The sequence below is a fragment of the Pezoporus flaviventris genome, unplaced genomic scaffold (assembly GCF_033815535.1).
Source record: "Pezoporus flaviventris isolate CSIRO_AGI_PZ_B2104156 unplaced genomic scaffold, CSIRO_AGI_Pfla_v1 ptg000036l, whole genome shotgun sequence".
Taxonomy (NCBI): Eukaryota; Metazoa; Chordata; class Aves; order Psittaciformes; family Psittacidae; genus Pezoporus; species Pezoporus flaviventris.
This window is the reverse complement of record NW_026892584.1, coordinates 40,493,087-40,513,645: the sequence shown is the minus strand read 5'-3', so window position 1 is coordinate 40,513,645 and position 20,559 is coordinate 40,493,087. Positions and strand designations below refer to the sequence as shown.

The 20,559-nt window shown below is 39.2% G+C and overlaps 1 protein-coding gene across 15 annotated transcripts in view; it reads left to right on the top strand.

The window, feature by feature from the left end:
• Positions 1 to 20,559, top strand: part of CDC42BPB (CDC42 binding protein kinase beta) — a 96,430-nt gene that overhangs the window by 13,298 nt on the left and 62,573 nt on the right. For all 15 annotated transcript variants that reach the window (XR_009745199.1, XM_061464086.1, XM_061464085.1 and 12 more), the window contains exon 2: positions 14,088 to 14,179. Coding sequence is in view for 14 of the 15 variants with exons in the window: in XM_061464086.1 (XP_061320070.1) it covers positions 14,088 to 14,179 (92 nt within the window). In the remaining variant the exon portion in view is untranslated. The remainder of the gene's footprint in view (positions 1 to 14,087; positions 14,180 to 20,559) is intronic.

Sequence of the window (20,559 nt, the reverse complement as noted above, 5' to 3'; positions counted from 1 at the left end):
AGAAACTCTGTTCAAAATGTTGTATAGCTGTTTTGGATGCTGTGGTTGTGAGCCCTCAGTTGTGTTTATGATTGATGTGTGGGAGTTTTCACAGCTGCAGCATATTGCTTCCCTCTTGGGAGGTACCTGCACACTGTGCAGATACCTTGTGGGGAAAAAACAGGTAGTGAAGTAATGGCAATAACTTTTTTCTTTGAGTCTTGCTGCATAAAACTGCAGAGAAATATCATCCCCCTCCTCTCATAATACAAGACATAGCTCCCTCTCCTTAATTTCCTCTTTCATTTCATTGCTCAGAGGTTTTTTTACTTCTTATTTCCTATTTATATTTAGAAAAGCCACTTTGCAGTGATGTTGTTAAAACAGCAATGCACACTTGTGCACTCATTGCTGCAGTGATCTTTTACATCAGTGGCTGTAATATGTCATCGTGCACATTGGTAATAATGGCTCTGTCTTCAAGTGTATACTTGATAGCTGCAGAATGAATAATACAGACACTTTACTGGAAAATGTGCTGTAGTAATTTACCTTCAGAGCTCTGTGGGTAGCTCTGAAATCAGTGACAGCTGGTGAAAGATAACGGATTATCTTTCTGCAAGAGAAGCATGGGCAAGACCTACTTCTTTACTTCAATCTCCTTGCCCTCATCTCTCCTTCCCCCATCATGTCCCATGTAACACTTAAGAACCTGCGCTCTCTGTTTTTTGAGGCACTTAGATGGAGACTGTTAGTTATCACTTTTGTGTTTAAAAAAAAAACAAAAAAAAAAATTGGCAAGGAAATAAATTTAGCTGTGCATAACAATTCGTGGAAGAGGAAATCAACACTGTCAACTTGCAATCTTCTACCATTTGTCCAGAAATAGATTGTTGAGGAGCCATAGTATTTGAATTAAAATTTGCAGGATTGGAATAAAAATAAGCAGGTACATGGATTCGAAAGGGTTGGGGAAAGCAAAAACATCACTTCAAGTCCTAAATATTGATCAATATACTACAAATGGTGGTCAGGCCAGATGTCTTTACCTGGTACTTCCAGAAGTGGTAACCTATACTTTGAGTTTATGTATTAAAATGTCTGTTAAAAAAGATTTTGAAAGAGAGAGATGGAAATTATTTACTTGAAGAAAAGTTTTTCTTATGTAATAACTCAAAGACTCCTACTAGACTTTGGGGGTTTTGATGTGTTAAATTATGTTCATGTAACAAAAATAAGACTCCAGTCTTGGTTCTTTGAAAATGCATTTCTTACAGAGTGGTTCTTCAGAAAAGTGGTCCTTCTTAGATTTTCATTTATAATACAGTTGTAAACACTCCAGCTGTATTTTAAAGGAAGAAAAGAAGCCAGAACAGTTAGTCGGGGCAAACTTTGCCAGCAACCGCACAAACTACTCAGCTCTTGTAAAATTACTTAAAATAATTTTGCACATTTTTGTTCCTGTGTAAGAATTAATTGTTTTTGTTACTTTAAAGGCCATGAAGCTATGAAGAGATTAAAACATTTTTGGTAATATTCATGTCCTTGCTGGATTCACAGTGGCAACCTGAAGATGGAATGATGTGTTACTAACAAGCAGTTCTGATCACCTTTTTCATGTAGGTTAGAGAAGAAGATGATGTAAAGTGGCATAAATATTGAGACTCTTGAGATGAAAAGTAAAGGGGAGAAAATAAATATCATATCTCTTCCAGACTTTTCTGTAAAAAATTTCAAAGAAGTGTATGGAACAGAACCTCAGCTCCACAATACCTGCATCAAAAATGAAACTATCATGTCTGGTCTGCAGTATCAAGGGTGAAATGTTTGACTGTCTTTAAAAGATTGTGGTTTGGGACTGAATGTTTTTATTTTTTTAAGTGAGTCTGTGCAAGTGGAAAATATTACTTAAGAGCTAAACCAATCACTGAATGGGCAAAGTAGCCAAGGTTTACTTAGATGACACTGGAGATAAATTAGTAAAGGAAAATATTAAATTCTTTGTGGAAAAAGAGGAAGGAATAGGGTATAGCTAAAATCATGTGAAAGACAGCCAACTGTTTGGCTTTTCTCTGTGTAAATAGTTGCCTCAATATCTATACTACTTTACAGTTACATTGCAACAGCTTAAAGTATCTTGAAGATTGGCAGAATTTGCCTTGTCCTTCTGCTTGTGGTCTCCTCAGAGGCCATGTACCATTTCAGAAGATTTCTGTAAGGAAGTGACTTCATCTTTCCTGGTTCCTACTCCAGAAATGGAAAGGTGTAAAGGCATGTCTACACTGGTAGGTTTTTTCAACTGCATCTGTATTGGCATGAAGGTGTTCAGCCTACTGTTGCATTGAAGCAACCAAATGTTTGGTTGTTATTTTCGAGTATGAGTGAAGAAAAAGATTGAAAGCCAACAGAATAGAGCCTGGGGTATAGATGAAGATTTGAGATTGCCAGCCTATTACAAGCTTGTTCTGAATGTCCTGGTACTTTATTTTCTGTTTTCAGATCAACACTCTTGTCTAGGTGGGCTGCAAATGAGGAAGGAAAAGGAATTCTCTACTTAAATGCGTGGAAATAAATCCTAGGGCAAAAGTATTATGGATGTATGAAGACAGGCTGAGGAAGTTGGGGCTGTTCAGCCTGGAGAAGAGAAGGCTGCGTGGACACCTCATAGCAGCCTTCCAGTATCTGAAGGGGGCCTATAGGGATGCTGGGGAGGGAGTCTTCATTAGGGACCGTAATGATAGGAGAAGGGGTAATGGGTTCAGACTTAAAGAGGGGAAGTTTAGATTGGATATAAGGAGGAAGCTCTTTCCTGTGAGGGTGGTGAGGCACTGGAATGGGTTGCCCAGGGAGGTTGTGAATGCTCCATCTCTGGCAGTGTTCAAGACCAGGTTGGATGAGGCCTTGGGTGATATGATTTGGCGTAAGGTGTCCCTGCCCACGGCAGGGGGGTTGGAACTAGATGATCTTAAGGTCCTTTCCAGCCCTAACTATTCTATGATTCTGTGTAGACTTTATTAAATAGAGATGGCATGTGGATAATCTTACTCATAAATTCAAGCAAGGAGGAGTGTAAGAAACTGAGCAGTTGTCTTAAAGCAACAAGCTTAAAAGCAGAATGTTCTGTCAGGTGCTGCATCTGATATAAAAACCTGTTGGGATGAACTTCACTTTATGTATCTACCTTGAAATGGTATGTGGTATTTACAACTGTGACTGCAATGATTGAAATAATTTTTGTATGTTAATGGCAGTAATATTGGTGTTGGCTAAGTACAATGAACATATTTTTGTTTCCTACTGGCTTTAAGCATATGCAAGAAAGAGGAAGAAGCTAGAGCCCAGAGAGCTTGGAATACTGCTAATCATGCTGGGGTGTGCATTAATGGGAGGCATGTGAGGATATAAGCTTCCAGGAGCCTGCAAGAGGTTTGGGAATGTCTAGAATTGTGTGTCCTTTAAACAGTGTGTCGTGTGGCGTGGCAGTCTGTTGAGAGCTTGTTGTCTAAAATCATGATCCAGAAACTGGATTTAAGGAATGATGAAAGATATCATTGCAAAGGTGTTAGGAAGTGATGGGCTAAAAATACTAAACAAAGGCAAAAGTGTGTTCTTTAATACATAAAAAATTGCTATAAGGGGAAAGAGCTTTTTTGGTGTATTGTACATTAATTAGCAAAAAGCTGAATAAGAAAGGTTGAGAGGAAGAGAAGAGCGGAGGACTCCATCCCAACTGTACTAGAGAAAGATGAATTTATAATGCTTGGAGACCTGGAAACATCTCTAGGAAAAGACACAGTATTCTGCTTTTAGATTCTTGTTCCATATGCTTTGCATATGCATGTGATGTTGAATCTCTTCAGTAGTGCTCTAAATCATTGGATTTTAAAAATTCACTCTTAACTGTTCCAGGATTTGACTGCCCTAAGGACAACTGTTTGATTTAAAGGACAGTTTAAAATCGAAAGTTGTATAAACTGTCATTTGTCTAATCATAGAATCACAGAATAGTTAGGGTTGGAAAGGACCTTAATATCATCAAGTTCCAAACCCCCTGCCATGGGCAGGGACGCCTCACACTAAACCATGTCACCCAAGGCTCTGTCCAACCTGGCCTTAATATTCCAAATCAACATTTATTCAAAAATGTTTTCTTTCAGTGTTATTTCATGTCTAATTAAACAAAAAAGCAACAGCCAACCAAGCAACCGACCAACCAAATCCCTGCTTCCAAGCAAACCTTAGATGGATTTTTATTCTTAATAGCCGGTGTTATGATCTTGGTCAGTTTGAAACTTCATAATAATTAGTTGATGCTGTTTAGCAAAACAGTAACTTAAATGGCAATATTCTAAAACAGAATTCTGGAGGTGTCTTGGTTTATTTCTTAGTAATGACAGTTTTGGCTTTTTTTTGAGCCATGAGCACTCTAAAAAAAATGTGTTCTGCTAATGATCCGTGTACCACACAGTTTGACTCCATTTCTGAAAGTCTGTGTCTAAAGCCAGGTTTAGGAACTCCTCATAGATTTCCAGTAGATTTATTCTCTCCTCTCCCCGCTGCAAAATCTATACTCTCCTTTTTCAATTTAAACTGTAATATAAGAAAAGTCTGGGGATAGATACAGACAAATTTTGAAATGTGCTTAGTCAGTAAGACATTATGGAAAAGTTGCATAGTGAATTGAGAAGAATGTTGCTTTACCTGGGTAAAGTTTTTGTCACACTTGGAAGGCTGAGAGATGTATTTCTCGTCCCTTTCTACTCTCTTTGCATCCTTTCTGAGCACGTAAGTGTCAGTAAGCATCCTGCCTTCTGGAGAGGCGCTTGTCTTCTGAATACCCCAGATCCCAGGGATTTTTCTATTACAGGTGACTGACCATGCTCGTAATGCCCCGCTTGCCTTGTGTTTTGTTAATAGTGACTTAACACTTTGAATCTGTGAAAATAGTGTTGCTGTAAAGGTCTCTCTCTTTGTTGCTCTTAGCCAAGGGCATTGGAAGGAGCAGATCAAGGCAGAATGGCTGTGGATGCAGAGCTCCTGGTGCAGAAAGGGAGCTGAAGAAGTCAGAGTATTTATAATAGTAAAAAAGCCACTCTGAGCTTTCCACTATAATGTGTAACAAATCTTAGCACAGGACTTACTAGTATTCTCTGCAGATTTAAAGACAGTCAGTTGCCCTCTTCTTTGTTTGAGTAAGTTGAGCTACTCTAAATATTCTTGTGCCTGGTTACAGTAATTACTTGTTACATGTCTTCATGACCTTTTCCCATGGCAAAACTCTGACTTTTAATTCACCTTTTAATTAGATCTGGATCTCCAGGGAAGTTCTGAAATAGGGGGCGTAACGTCTGAGAAAATGTCTTGCTGCCTGCTGCCATTTAACAGGAAGTGAAGAGAAAGATGTGCCGCACCTGTGCTTAAAGTAGCTGTTGCTATCTGAACTCCTGAAATTGAAAACCAGCTTACAGTATTTACTGCATCCTGTAGCACTGTAAGCTGATGTCATGCTCATCCCCTTAGTCTTACATTTCCTGGTTCATGGTGTTGATCTGGCTGAGAACAGAAGCATCACAAAAAATGTAATTGTCGTTTCACTCTGCTCCCTTACCCAACTTTCTGTGCAGCTGCCTGGGTGTTAGCACCAAGACAAGCCACCTCTGCAGCAATTGGACTGCTGTGATGGCCATTGCATGGGCACTTCATCTCTCCTTGTGTGTGCTACTTCAGGTGATGGCCTCCGAAAAAGAACTGTGCTCCATTACCGTTCTTCCTTGCACTGGTGTCAAAGCTCCTGACCCTTCAGAGACGATGATTCAGGTTGTTGAGCTAAAGGATGATAGCTCCATTATGTGTCTTTGTAGGTTGGGTTTCTGCTGGTTTAGAATTGGAGATTCCAGTTGGGCAGAAGAGGAAAATTTTTCACCATGAGAACAATCTGCCACTAAAATAATTTCCCCACGGAAGTGGTGGACTCCCCAACATGTCTGGAACATCTAGTATAGGTCATGCTTTGCCTGGAAAGGTTGGACATTGAGTTCTCTTCCAACCTGGGATTCTGTAATCTGTGATTCTGCATTTGTGTAGGATGCTTTGTCAAGAAGAATGTATTAATAGAAGTCTAACTTTTAAAAGAAAGGAGGTGGCATCATAGAACCAATGTAAAGTATGAACTGTTAGGTTACATAATGCATGTATTAAGGTTTTAGTAACTTGAGAGAGCATCTTGTGTGTATCTGGTGAAAACAAAAGATGTGTGTTTACTACAAGTAATTGATAAAACAGTTACGCTGCTTGTCTTGCCAAGTTTTACTTTGATGATAAAATAAAGCATGCAGTCAGAAAGCTAGAACTTTGCTCCTACATTAATGTAAGTGGTGGTTTCATAATTAAGTAAGTGTATGTAAGCTTTTATCAGCACAGTGTGGCTATCAGATTGGGAGTGTTTTATTTCTTAGCAGGGTGTGCAAGAGGTACTGGCTTGATGACATTTAAATTCATTTATGTGTTGTTATTGAAATTTGGGTGAGCTAAATTTTTTTTCTTAATCTCTAGTTAGAAATTATCTGAAAAGTGACAAAATCAAAGAGCTTTTCTGAGCATTCATAATTCTCAAACTATTCTACAAAATATATTAACTAGGCTTTTTAGATTATTCATCCTGCAGTAAGATTTAGCAATATTTACAACTTTTTAAATGGAATTAAAGAAATTGAATCACTGAAATTTTACTGTTTGGAACTAGTGATTCATGTAGAAGCTTGAAAGAATTTTTCCAGTTACTGATGAGCTTCAGTACATGGTCACTATTTGCTGTGGCTTAAAGGGCCTCTCCAACACCTGCAAAATTCAAAAACAAGGCCATTTTGCACTTCTCCAGCCTCATCCTGATGCGTGCCTTGGGCCAGGGATCCAATGTCACTGCAGCATGTGAGTCACACTGGGTGAATGGTTCAGCAGGAGGGGACAGGATAGACAAATTAGCTTTTTCCTGGAAACATTCCCTGGTTTGACATACCAGGTGAGCATTGATGATGATCCAGACAATAGATTGAAGCGTGGTGGAAAGGAACAAGGAGGAACTCTTTCAGCAGCAGGAAGGATTTCCTGGAATAAAGTGGTCATGTAGCTCCACTATTCAGTTGTCTCAAATGTCTGGGATGTCGGACAGTTCCAGGGGTAATCTGTAATTCAGAGAGCACTGGTGTGCATGCGTCTTTTGTGCTGAATAGGATTGTCTTGAAGAAAATGAAAGGACTGAAGATGAAGTTTAAGACATCAAGTATCAACAGTTACTGAAGAGTGGAAAGGTTTCTTTATTCTGGAATAGTAAACTTTTCTTTGCATTTTCTTAATAAGCCTGAAGAGCAAGGAAAGGTCCACTTTTGAAAACCTTATGAAATTCAGGTAGAAGCAAGATCTAGTATTTCAGCCTCTTCAAAAAGACAGCGCACAGATCTTACTGGGCTCCTGCAGAACAGAAAGGTATTGAAGTTTGTAAGGCTCAAGAGGCTGATAGACCAGCAGGGAATCGTGGTTGGTGTGTAGCCCATTGAAAGAGCTGGGAACCTTAGGAAAAGGTAAGAGAGGCATGGCAGCTTTCCCTCTCCCAAAAAATGTGACAAGTTCGAAAGGGGTATGAAGAACTGGGCTATAGGCTGCAGTCAGGAACACAGTTTCTCTTGGAGCTTTCTTAATTCTCCTGAGGTTTGGGCTAGAACTTTAATCTCAAGACGCTGAGTGTTTTTCGAAATGCCTTGGTTAGTACTCATAAAGGTGCAGGGTTTCTTGTTCAGAATGTGTCATCGTGCTTTAAAAAGTCTTTCTGTGTCCTGATAGCTGTGTGCTAAAATGTTGTGTATAATGAAGCTGCACCAAGCTAGTGTGGATGGTAAGTCACTTCTGTGTTTCCCAATGAAATGCTATTTACAGTGACATTTTTGTTCAGACTTAGTACTAACAGTTCCATCTTCCCAGGTCAACTTCAGTAGAAAAAAACAAGAAAGACAAACCCCACCTGGCTTATTTTTCTGTAGCTACTGTCTTAAAAGTCATTTGGTGTTTGTTCTTGGATCAGAGAGGCACAGTGGCTTTGACAGGAATTAAATTGGCAACACTTTTTATCACTTGGACTACTTGGAACCATCTACCTGTTCCTCCTTACTTCTCTGTACAAATCTTGAGTATTATCTTCAGTGTCCTTTCATTGTAAGCATGAAAAGCAGTGAATGCGCTTAGTCAGGAAGATAGCCTGCTATTAAGTGTTTGTGGTTACATTCATCAACGAGCTGGCAAATGGTAGCATACTGCTACATATTGAGTCTTCTATGCAGTACTCTCTTTTGGGGCTTGCCACACAAGAAGAGTAACAGTGAACAGGGATGATGCTTCAAGGTAAATGCTTGCTCTTCTGCTGGCCAATTTACTGACGCTACTGGGATCAGTAGCAGAACTACTGACCAATATTTTTCTTTAAAACATTTCCTGATGCCATTACCCATTAGCATGGTGATTTTTTGTGCAGTTGTCACAAACTGGTATACAAATTCTAAATGCCAAGGTCCGTTCTGTAACTGATAAAGCCACTCATGGAGCAAAGTGCAAAAGCTGTGAGCACTCAGTCTTGATTTGTGCCTGAAAGTAATGATGGTTTTATCCTTTTTAACCTTTGAGGATTTTGCATGTAATTATCCAAATCTTCTCCAACCTCATGATTCTGTTATTTGCCAGCAAGGTATCTGATTGAAAGTGGATAGGTACTCTATCTTACTATTGTCAGAAGGCTTTCATAAAACAAAGCAAAGTCTGTAATCATGGCTGCAAATGTGGTACTTCTTCAGGAAAATTTGAGGGATTTTTTTTTAACATTTGTATATCAGATTAAGTATTTCAATGAAATATTTAATAATAGTTGCCATTTATTCTCTTGAAAAATGCTGGCAGTCAGCCTCAGGAAGATTCAGTTTTTCTTAGTGTTTGTATTAGTGTATAGAAGTCTGTTTCTGCTGGCATCTCAGTTCAGATAAATACTGTTAGAAGATAATATCTTAAAATTATGAAGTACTGACTAGCCAGGCACTATAAAACTGGATGGTCTTGCTCAAAGGATAGAGGAGACTCTGACAGTGTGTGAAATAGTGTCCTATATCAAGAGGCTGTTCTGCAAGGGCTGGAAGCACTTTGCAAGATGTAACCAGGTTGTGCTTCTCAGGTTTTTAACTTGGTGGAGCTTGTGCCATTATAATGATAACCAAAGTCTTGCACCACTGAGTTTGACTAATGGATGTTGATGAATGATGAAGAGTCAGATCACTGAGCAAGAGGCATTTATTTTTCATAAAACTTGTAGCAACTTGGACAGCTTCAGTTAAATTTGGTAAAGGGGGTATTAATGGTCTTCACTGGAATTGAAAGGTGCCAGGCAGTAGGAATGGGATTTGGACTGCCAGTCTGCTTGCACATACCTTATTTCCTTAGGAAGCCAGACTGGAAAAAAGCATTCACAGGACTGGACTGTAAAAGGAAACAGGCCAGCGCAGGAAAATGGAGGCAAGGTTGTATAATTGGCCACATTAAGACTGGAGTCAACAAAGGGTGGAAGAATTAACAAAAATCAACATTTCCAAAATACATGGGAAATTTCACAATTAGGTAGCAAGAAGATTGTACTTCTCTAAAAGTTAAGTGTGGGTTGTAACAGGTATTTATCACCATAGTAAGCAGGTTGGGGCTACCTGGGTGTGGGGATCTCCCAAGACATGTGTTCAAGCACTAACTTGTTAAACCTGCCAGCCTACTGTTTTAGTAGCAGTATCACAGGAATGCTGTTTCTTTGAAAAGGGAGCACAAAGGGCAAACAAGTTAACTTGATTCTACAGTGTAAGTTCAGAGAGATGTTTGAGGGAAATGGTAAAACTTACTGTTCTTTCATGTTCTTCTTCCAAAGAAAACATCTTAAATAAAATATTGGATCTGCCTGGTGGGAGTATGGCTCCACAGACAATTATCTGCATCATTTTGTTGTTTCCCTGACATTAATATTTTGCAATTCACATAGTTTCCTACCACAAGGTTTTGTAAAGGGGATAAGTAGATAAAGGGAGAGTGGTGGCAGATACATTTCTGTATGGCCAGGCAGTTTGGAAATAGCTTCTGGGTAGATATACCTGAATGTTATCCTGATGTTATATAATGACTTAAACCCCAAATCACTTATAAGATCACTTCAGAACTGTGAAACTCTTTGGTGCAGGGTCATTGAGTATATGAATAGGTTGTCCAGGAAGGTTGTAGAGTTACCATCCTTGGATGTTACTGAGATCTGAATGGAGAAAACCCTGAGTAAGCTGGTCTGAAACCAATGCTGACTGTGATTTGTGCAGAAGTAGAGACCTCCTGAGTTCCCCTTCAGCCTGAATTGTAACTCTGTGTATTATTTTCTTGCAGTTGTCACATTTATTTAAAACTTGAAGGTGCCAGTGATACAAAACATCAGATGTTCTTGAACATTTGGCAACTTTGACTCGGTGGTTTTTGTGACTATGAATTTCTGGAAACTTTCAGTGCCTAACAGCACAGGCAGGAGTCCTCAAGTTGGAGCCATTGGATAACTCCACCACTGAAGCAGTAGTTATCATAAACCCAGTGGGGTTTGGTTTTTTTTCCACTGTATTGTAAAGGTGCTAGGTTTTGTGATTCCAGATAGTAAATTACTGACATATATTGAATGGTTCAATATCTGAACAGAAAGTAGAAATCCAAGACATACTTCAACACTTCTTATTTTTAACCACAGTCTAGCTTGGGAAAAGTTCTCCTATTATTTTTTGAGGATGGTGTTGACAATGCTGTCCTTCCCTGACTTGCTGTCAGAAATGAGAGGAAATTTGACATATGCTTCTGACCTTGACAGAGGCTGGCATGCACCCATTCCCAGGGTCGCAGTGTAGAGCGTCTAGTCTGCTGTCTCAGATAGTCTCTGCTGGCAGTTGATGCAGCTTTTGATCATTCTGAAACAGTCTTCAAATATCTTTTATCAGGTGGCATAATACAAATTGTCTGCAGTGTAGCTGCACTAGCTAACAAACCTATTTACCTGTGACTGCATTTCAAATGATGTTTTCAAATTATTCAAGTAGATGTTTTCCTTTTGTGCAAACAAAATATCCTAGTCCCATTTATCAAGGGAAGAGGAGAATATGATCAGGATAGAATTTGTTTGCAGGTAGAGAGTTATGTCTTTCAAACAAACCAGGGGTTTCAATTGAAGAAATAAATGCTGGCATTTAATTTCCCATTGTGAATATTGACCAAGACATCGACTGTTCCTGTTTTGTATTATACTCTTGAGAGCATACATTTCTTGGCTCCTTAAAACTAGTGGTTTTGTTGATTTGGGGTTGTGGGTTTTTTTTGTTTACTTTGTTTTGATTTTTCTTATGTGTCCTTATGGAGAACACCCTTTTTCCAAACAAGTGTGAGTACAATAATGTAGAATCAGCCTGAGAGAAAAAGCAGTAATGCATGCAGATATATTGCACATGGAACACCTATTCCAAATTCTCGTTACAGCCTCACAGTCATGAATAAACAAAGTCTTGCAATTACTCTCGGCTAATGTTACCCTGACAACAGTATATATAACAAAATTCAATAATCACTGCCAACAAAACCCCCAATACAACTAATGCTTCTGTTTGCCAGGATGAAATACTTTCATTAAGCATTAAATCAACTCCAAAGAGTAAGTCCTACTTTTAATATTGGGATCAAAACTAATCAGTAAAGTGTAATTATTCATTCCAGTATATGGAGAGAAGTTGGCTTTGAGTTCCCTCTTTATAAAGTAGTGATATATAAAAGGAGAAGCTGGAGCTTTTTACCAGCTTTATGGTATATCACTGTGGGTATATCAATCCCTCAGCATCATTCTAGCAAGCACAGTGAACACAGCTCTCTGATACTTTATGTTGCAAGTTTCTGCTCACTCATTTTTGACAGTTCTGCGGATGTTACTGGTCTGGATACTAGAGGGTTGAGGAACAGCAGCCTCCTGGCTTGGGAGCAGGAAAGCAAATTGGAAATTATTTTTTTATTTAACTTACTAAGAGGTAAAAATTGTTCAATCCAGTACTTAAAAGCAGTAGGTCACATCCTGGTGTAAAGAGGGTTCTACTCCAAGATGCCAGTAAAGTAAATATAAGTTTAAATGAACTACTGGTGTGTTGCCTCCTCTGAGCTCTGATCTGCTGCATAACCTCTATTGTTAAGTCTGTGATTATGAGATTCTGTGGATATTAGGTTTTATTCCCAAATTTTACTTCCTTTTAAGGAATCTTGGATGCCTTGACAAAGACTTCAAGGGTTTGTTTCCATTTCAGAGAAAGCCCTATCCAATTCAAAATTTTTCTGCACATTTGAATATTCATGTTTGGTGTTCAGCCTGCCAAGAGAGAGATCACTGAATGTGCAGTGTTTCTGAACACCTGCTAAACACAAAAAGCCAATATGAGTTAAGTGCACAATTAACTTGTCAAAATGGTAACTTCCTTTTAGGGAGGGAATACTTTTTTTTTCTTTTTTTCATTTACATCTATTGAACTAATTCATTTTAACATGTAGTGCTTCAGTTGACCAATTGAAATGGAAAAAACAGGACCAACCTAGGACTCTGGCATTTTTTGAAGTGAAATGGTAGCAGTCGTTCAATATTTCTGCCCAGCTGAAATGAGTAATCTAGTAGAAAATCCAGTAGTCTTGCTCTTAACTTTTGTACTTTGGATAGACAAGAAACATGCAGTGAAAAGCGTGTTACTTGTAGGGAAACCTTTTCAATAATACCTCTCCTAAGTAATACAAAGAAGCAGTGTGCCTACTCTTCAGTACACCAATTTCTTCTTTTTATTAGCTGTTATATGAATTTTGAAGTCTGTAATCTCCAGTTCAGACTTCCATATCTACTGTGTGTTTGTAAAATTTGGTTTCTTTGTGTTAACATCTGAAATACATTGTCAAGGCAATGACCCCTCTTGTAGGAAGTCTGTTTGGCTTATAACTCATTAGCTTAACGATAATGTGAGTAAAATGGGAGTCTGGGTTAAATTACAGGTTGTAGTTCTGTGAAGTTTTATTCAAAAGGGAAAATATGTGTTTTTAAAAACTGAATCTTTTTAGTTTAATAATGTTTGTGAAGAAGAGCGATCTTTTTTTTGTGCTAAGTTAAATGCATAAGCTGCCCCTTTATAGGCACCACACTTGCTCTTGTGCAGTTTAGCTTGCACCACTGTTTTTTCTTACTAATTTGGTCTTTATAATTAGAGTAATGAATTGTAATAAATGTGTATAAACAAGAATTCTCATCCTGTGATATGATAGAAATAAATAAAATATTCTGAAAGGGAACTGGAGAGGACAAGATTGAGATCTGTAGGTACAGCGGAATTTATCAACCACATAGTTTGAGAAATATCCTGAATCCAGTGGGACCATTGAAACAAAGTATATGTGGATTAGTTAACTGCTGGACATCGATTAGGTTGCAGCCCTCAGTACTTACGGAGATCTAGTGATTGCTGCTTAACAGAAAAGATAGTTCAAAGCAAAAATCTTAAATTAGCCATGGATTTTGTAGGAAATGGTTTTGTTGCTATCAAGTAGAGACAGTTATCTCTTGAGAGTGGGTTGTTAAAGCTTTAGAAGGTACTAGCTGAAATAATCAAAAGTAAAGCTGAACTCTGCTTAAGAGGAGAATTATTCCAGTGGCTGAAGGATAGGACAGATTTTCTCTAGGGTTTACCCATAATGAATCAACTCTCTTTCATATAGTCCTTCACTAAATCACAAAACCCTAAAGAAAGGGGAAGGGGGGAGAGAAATCCTTTTGAAAGACTACTTTGCTCTCTATTTGCTGGCAGCAAGGCAGAACCAAATATAGGATTGATTTTTTTTTTTTAAATAATAATGTAGGGTTTTTTTCTTTTCATAATTCTACTAGTATTTGAAAGACTGCTGTTGTGCTGTGTATGCAGTGAATGCTTTTGACCTCTAGTTTATGCGTTATTTTGGCTTAAATTATTTCGCTTTAATAATTGATTATTTTTTTCCTTAAACAGCAAGACCATTTACAAAATTGGTAAAGGAAATGCAGCTCCATCGAGATGACTTTGAAATTATCAAAGTGATTGGAAGAGGTGCATTTGGTGAGGTAAGAGATTCTTACTCTCAGTTGTAGTAATGTAACTGTAATTGTTTGTGCAAATGATTTCTTGCTGCAGTTAACCTCTTCTTATACTAAAGACAAAAGATTCACACAGATGTGTTAGAATGCTTCTAAATGTGGGATGTAGCTAGGTACTAGTGAAAGATCCCCTTGAAGAAGGGTATTAATGCCCAGATCTGCTATTTCTGTGGCTGGATTATTCTTACTTCAGTGTAGCAAAACAAGTGTTTCTTCAATGTCTGTATAGCCCGGGTGGTCCCACCTAGCAGCTGCACAGCTGAATTTGGGATCTCTTCTCCCACTTGCCATATGTACTCTTCTGTGCTGCTGTAATTTAACACAGAACTGGGCTGCTTCTATGGTAGGAACGCAGAGGCTGCTCCACCCATCTGCCTGTCTTTGTAGCAATCTGGTAATGCAGAAAGACGCATTTGGCTGCCTCAAAGGCTGTTCCATGTCATCTTTGAAGATCAAAGGCTGCTGGATCTGTTTTTTGGGCAGCAAGTTGAATCATGCTGGGATGATAGGAACGCCTTGTGTTTTGACAACTCGCCAGTCGCAGGACCCTGGATTGAAGCTTTAGTTCTTAACATGCTTGATGTAAGTCTCTTCAGACACAGAAGTCTGATAGGGCTTGCCACTGGCAAAAGGCATTCATGAGCATGTCCTCTCCACTAGGCGTAGGATACCTGAGACTTCTGGAGAACCTTAAAGACAACCCTTTCAGCATTTAAGTGCATGTAACTAAAGCCACAGATGTTAGCAAAAGAGGTTATTAACCAGAGAATTTCTAGAAGAACACTCCTTAGATTTCTTTCAGGGAGCTTCTTTTAAGTTGTGCCACACCAAAGTCAAATGTGGAGACAGCCATTAGCGGCTCACTTCAGCCTATTAGCACTTGGTTACAACTTCTGCTGCCAGTGGCTAAGGCTAGGTAGGCTTCCTTGTCTTCCTCTGATGGTGTCTGCAGAAAGAACAGGACATCTGCAGTGCAGGGCTTTCCTTCCAAGTATGGTGTGCCCTGGACATTTCAAGATATTTCACATAGGGTTTGATGATGAAACAAAGGTATAGATAGAAAAATGCCAGGACTCTGCTCAACCTGGGTTCAGAAAGCAATGACATTTCTGTGTACATAAGCACTTGATAGTGGGTGAAGTAATAGCTTTATATCTGCATAATTCTAAGCTGTTTCAGAAACTGCTTTTGAGGAAAGCAGACACCTATGACAGAAATTAGTGTTTCAAGAACATTTCTTCATCTGAACCATCATCTAATGATGTCATGCATAGTGAGAATAGCTGCTGAACAAACTTGAGCATTTTAGGTAAAATGTCCAGATAAATACTAACATCTTGACATGTAAGACACAAGTTTGCTTTCTAGTGGCTGTTGAACTTGGTGAGTTGCAACTCCCCCCTTCCCCACTGCACACATCCCCCTCCAAAAAAAAGGAAGTGTTATCTTAGGATAGGGGAAATACTGCATGAAAATCAGCTAAAAACAAACACTTTAGTGTTTGGGTTTTTTTAGCTGGCGTGTATTATTCGAATATGGCTTTTAGAGCAAAAAGTTACCGCAATGAGTTTGTCAGGAAAAAGCAGAAATGGGAAAAAAATAGTTAAGTCTTAAAGAATGGCTGAAAGCTACAAATTAAGTCCAGAAAAGAGGTCTGAGCAGGGAGGTTTATGAGTAGATAAAAGGCGTAGAGAACCAAGGCAGTAGTAGGTAACAGTCTACCTCTTCGTTAGGGTTTTGAATCAAAGCAGTAGCACATTTTTTAAGACAGTGCCCCCACTTCCTGCAGAAGGATTTTGCTGTGCATGAGCTCGATTTCCTTTGGAAGAAACTAAACCAGAATCTCCATTCCAGGTGTGCACCAAATGTGCTCCTGGCCCCAAGGAATACATAAGGATCAGTCACTGGGTTTGACTTTCCTGACAGCTTCAGAACATTTAGGTTAGGTCCAGGAGACCAGCCTAGGTACAGTCTGAAGCAACAGTCCTGAACACCACACAGTATAGTTGTGAAGGCTTAACACAGGCTACTTTAATCTGATGTTCTGGTCTTGCTGTGCCGAATCACTTGCTGTAGTGGCTGTGACCACTGATATCTAAAGAATGCTAGATTAGTGTTTTGGCAATGTGTCTTTTGGTGGGATTAGAAGTGGTTTCTGGATTTTTTCAGAGCTAGGCTCGTGAATGCTACAGCTATCAAAAATGGGAACCCTTTATAGTGACTTTCAGATGGAGTCAGTGTTGGGAATGCCTTCACACAGTATAACTTTAAGGAAGGGCCATTTTCTATAGTACTTGCTCTGTTCTTTTTCCAGTAGATGTTCTCCAGTTAAGGAATTGACCAACTGGAAATCTCAGTACAACAGCAGATGAAGTATTTGTAAGAACTTCAAGAGGTTTCAGTTTATGTGTGCTAGGGGGGAAAGCTATGACCTTTCTTGGCTTTGGATCAAGAGTCTTAAGGTGTATAACAGATACAAATTCTGTGTGGAAACTCATATTAATAGTGTCTGGAGTGCCTGAATCAACAATGTGTTTCATATTCTTCCGTTTGGAAAAGCATGGAGCTTACCTAAAGCATTTCATGTATCACATCCACCCCAGTGGAAATGAAATTTCACAGAAGTGGAATGAGAAAGTATCTTAATTTCATCCTTCTGTTAGAGCTGTGAGTGGTCACAAAGTCAGTGGTGTTAGTTATCTGTTAATATCATGTTATCTTGTTCGTATTTCAATTTAAGTGTTAGTTTATAATTGTAGTGGCTTGAAACTTTTTTATCTGTTTAAATTATGCATCATTGATTTTTAAATTCATTATCTTTTAATCCCACTTGCCAGAGAGTATTTCATGCTTTTTGCTTATGAATGAATCCTTTGACCCTTCTGTATACTACATTGCTACAACTGCCAAATATTATAAGCATTATAAAATAGCAACTGTATAAAGGTTGACATTTCATAATAAGAAACTAAAATCTAGTTTCTTGAGGGACTTGGGGTATCTGACTTGTATAAAGCAACGCTTTAGAAAACTGAATGGGGAAGCTATAAGTGATTTTTCCGTAAGATGTTCATACATACATAGGAACTATGTTAGAAATTAGTTGATGGGATACTAGTAGTTATAAGGTTATTCATTAGCTCTTGTTAAAAACAAAAAATCAAACAATAGAAAAAAATGACCCTAAAAATGAACTAAGCCAGCCACTTTGCATGCAGGATAAACTGAATGTCTGAATATGCTTTACAGCAATGTTTAAGGCTCTGACTTCTGGAGTCACTGCCTTGAGAATATAATTTATTTTTTTCAGAAGTTTCATAGTTATGAAGTTCAAAATTCGAAATGTTATTTGAGTGCATGACAGAATAGCATGTAACCTGAAATGTTAGCTGTAAGAAGCATAAACTACTTTGTGGCTCTTCCCCATCTCCTAGGATATATTTGCCTGGGTGTATACCCAGCTGGGTGGAACATTTTAATGAGTACCCCAATGTTACTTTCAGTTTTTTGGGGTTGTTTTGTTTTTTTACAGGTCATATAGGCAGATAGCTCATGCGCAGAGAGGGGCAATCTCCATGAGGAATAAAGCTACTAATGATTTAAAAGCACCCTGAAATAAAATCAGAACTAAATGGTTTTCTTTTATCTGGTTTCTGTTAATAAAATTAATGTAGAAGTCTCTTTGTAGACAAGAATGAGTATGTTGTATAGAGTGAACTAGTGAAAATGCACATTCTTTAGGAGAAGATTTAAACAATATGAGCACAGACTGGAAAATTCCAGCTTTTAAACCTTTAAAAAAACATGCCAAACAAAAAAAAAAAAAACCACCAAACTACCTGTGGCTTGAAGTTCGCATGTGCCCAGTTACTACTTCTGTCTAGAAATATTGGGGACCATTATTTGAAATGAAGTAATGTCCTGAGAGCCTGTGCTTAGTGAGATTGTACTTACCTGAGAAACTTATGCTGGCCTAAGAAGTGCCTTCTGTGTTCTTGGTTTTTTGCTTCTGCCTGCCAAGGGAACTGGAAGTACTTGTGCTGCAGTGTAGTGAAAGAGATAGGAGAAGGATCTTGTTGTATGAGAGCTGTCTGGCTCTTAACTACTTGCACTTGCTGCTTTGCAAGCTTCATCTGACCCCTTAGAAATGTAAGTCTTTAAGATCTCTCTTCTTTTGTGTAAAGGACCAGTTACGCATGCTGCTGTAGATTCATGTATTTCAGTGAAGAGCAGTTGTTGAAAGAACTGTGTCAGAATGTGCCTAGGTTGATAACTTGGATTGTATAATGTGGCTGACACCTCCTGGAAATTTGGCAGTATGGGATGTGAAACAATTGTTTTCCTTCCCTTGTTTGTTAGCAAGGATCTCTTGAATGAGCAATGCTTACTGTGGTTGCAGCAGAAGGGTGCAACTGCTTGTTCTTGCTTAGCACAAAAATAGCTAAAACTCTTAACGTGCCCCACCTAAGTATTAGTGCTCTGGATGGATTAGAAATACCTTTTGATATAAATGCTGTTGTGTACAGAGTTGATGTGTGTAGTATTTAGTAATCGTATGTGTCTCAGGATGCTTAGTTATATATGACTCAGGATGCTTAGTTAGAGTCTCACTTGGAATCAAAAGACTTAAAAATGTGTTTGCAGAAGAAAATAAATAATGGTTGAGAGAACAAGACTGATCTTCTTGTTTCTGATATATTATGTGGTTCCTAATGAGAGAGATTATCCAGGACATAAAGAGGAGGCCAAAGTATTCAATGACTTTTTTTGCCTTCGTCTTCACCAGCAAGAGCTCCAGTCACACCGACCAAGTCACAGAAGGCAAAGGCGGGGACTGGGAGAATGAAGAACCACCTGCTGTAGAAGATGAGGTTCAAGACCATCTAAGGAACCTGAAAGTGCACAAGTCCATGGGACCTGCTGAGATGCACCCATGGGTCCTGAGGGACTGGTGGATGAAGTAGCTACACCACTGTCCATCATAATTAAGAAGTGGTGGCAGTCCAGTGAAGTTCTCATTGACTGGAAAAGGGGAAACATAATCCCCATTTTTAAAAAGGTTAAAAAGGAAGATTCAGAGAACTATAGGCTGGTCAGTCTCACCTCAGTGCCTGGCAAGATCATGGAGCGGTTCCTCTTGGAACCTATGCTAAGGCATGTGAAAAATCAGGAGGTGATTTGTGACAGCCAGCATGCCTTCACTAAGGGCAAATTGTGCCTGACAAATTTGGTGGCCTTTTACAGTGGGGCTGTGGCAGTGGTGGATAGGGAAAGAGTAATTGATGTCATCAGTCTGAATTTTTGCAAAGCATTTGACACTGTTCCACATGACATCCTTGTCAATAAACTGGAGAGACATGGATTTGAGGGATGGACCACTGGGTGGCAAAAGAATTGGCTGGATGGTCACACTCAAAGAGTTGCAGTCAAAAGACACCAGAGACAAGTGGTGTTATTCAGGGTTCAGTAACGGGTCCAGTGCTATTTAAGATCTTTGTTGGTGACATGGACATGGGATTGAGTACGCCCTTAGCAAGTCTGCCGATGACACCAAGCTGTGTGGTACAGTCAACATGCTGGAGGGAAGGGATGCCATCCAGAAGGACCTTGACACACTCAAGAGGTAGGCCAGTGCTAACCTCGTGAAGTTCAACAGACCAAGTGCAAGGGCCTGCACCATCTGGTGTACTGCATTCAGCTCTGAGGTCCCCAACATAAGAAGAATGTGGACCTGTTGAAGCAAGTCCAGAGGAGGCCATAAAAATGATCAGAGGGCTGGAGCACCTCTCCTATGAAGACAGGCTGAGAGAGTTGGAGTTGTTCACCCTGGAGAAGAGAAAGCTCTGGGAAGTCCTTCTAGCAGCTTTCCAGTACCTAATGGGGACTTTGAACTGGAAAATGGTAGTTTTAGATTAGATGTTAAGAAGAAGCTTTTTCCTCTGAGGGTAGTGAAGCACTTCCAGAGAAGCTGGGTGCCACATCCCTGGAAGTGTTTAAGGCCAGGTTGGACAGGGCTTTGAGCAGCCTGGTCTAAAGGGAGGTGTCCCTGCCCATGACAGGAGGGTTGAAACTACGTGATCTTGAAGGGCCCTTCTAACCCAAACCATTCTATGATTCTGTAATATACTGGCTAAGGGTGCAGTGAGGCTCAAATGTGAATATGCAAAATCTAAGCTTGCTGTGGACAGCTGTGCTTAACAGTAAGACATAGAGCTGTTTGTGTGTTTTCCAACTGGTAATCACAGCTGTAGAATACTGAGTTTAATGTTTTTATGTTCTTCCAGAAATTAACCTGGGGCTTAGTGAGCCTACAGACTGCAATTAAGGCTGTCTCTTTATTCAGAAGC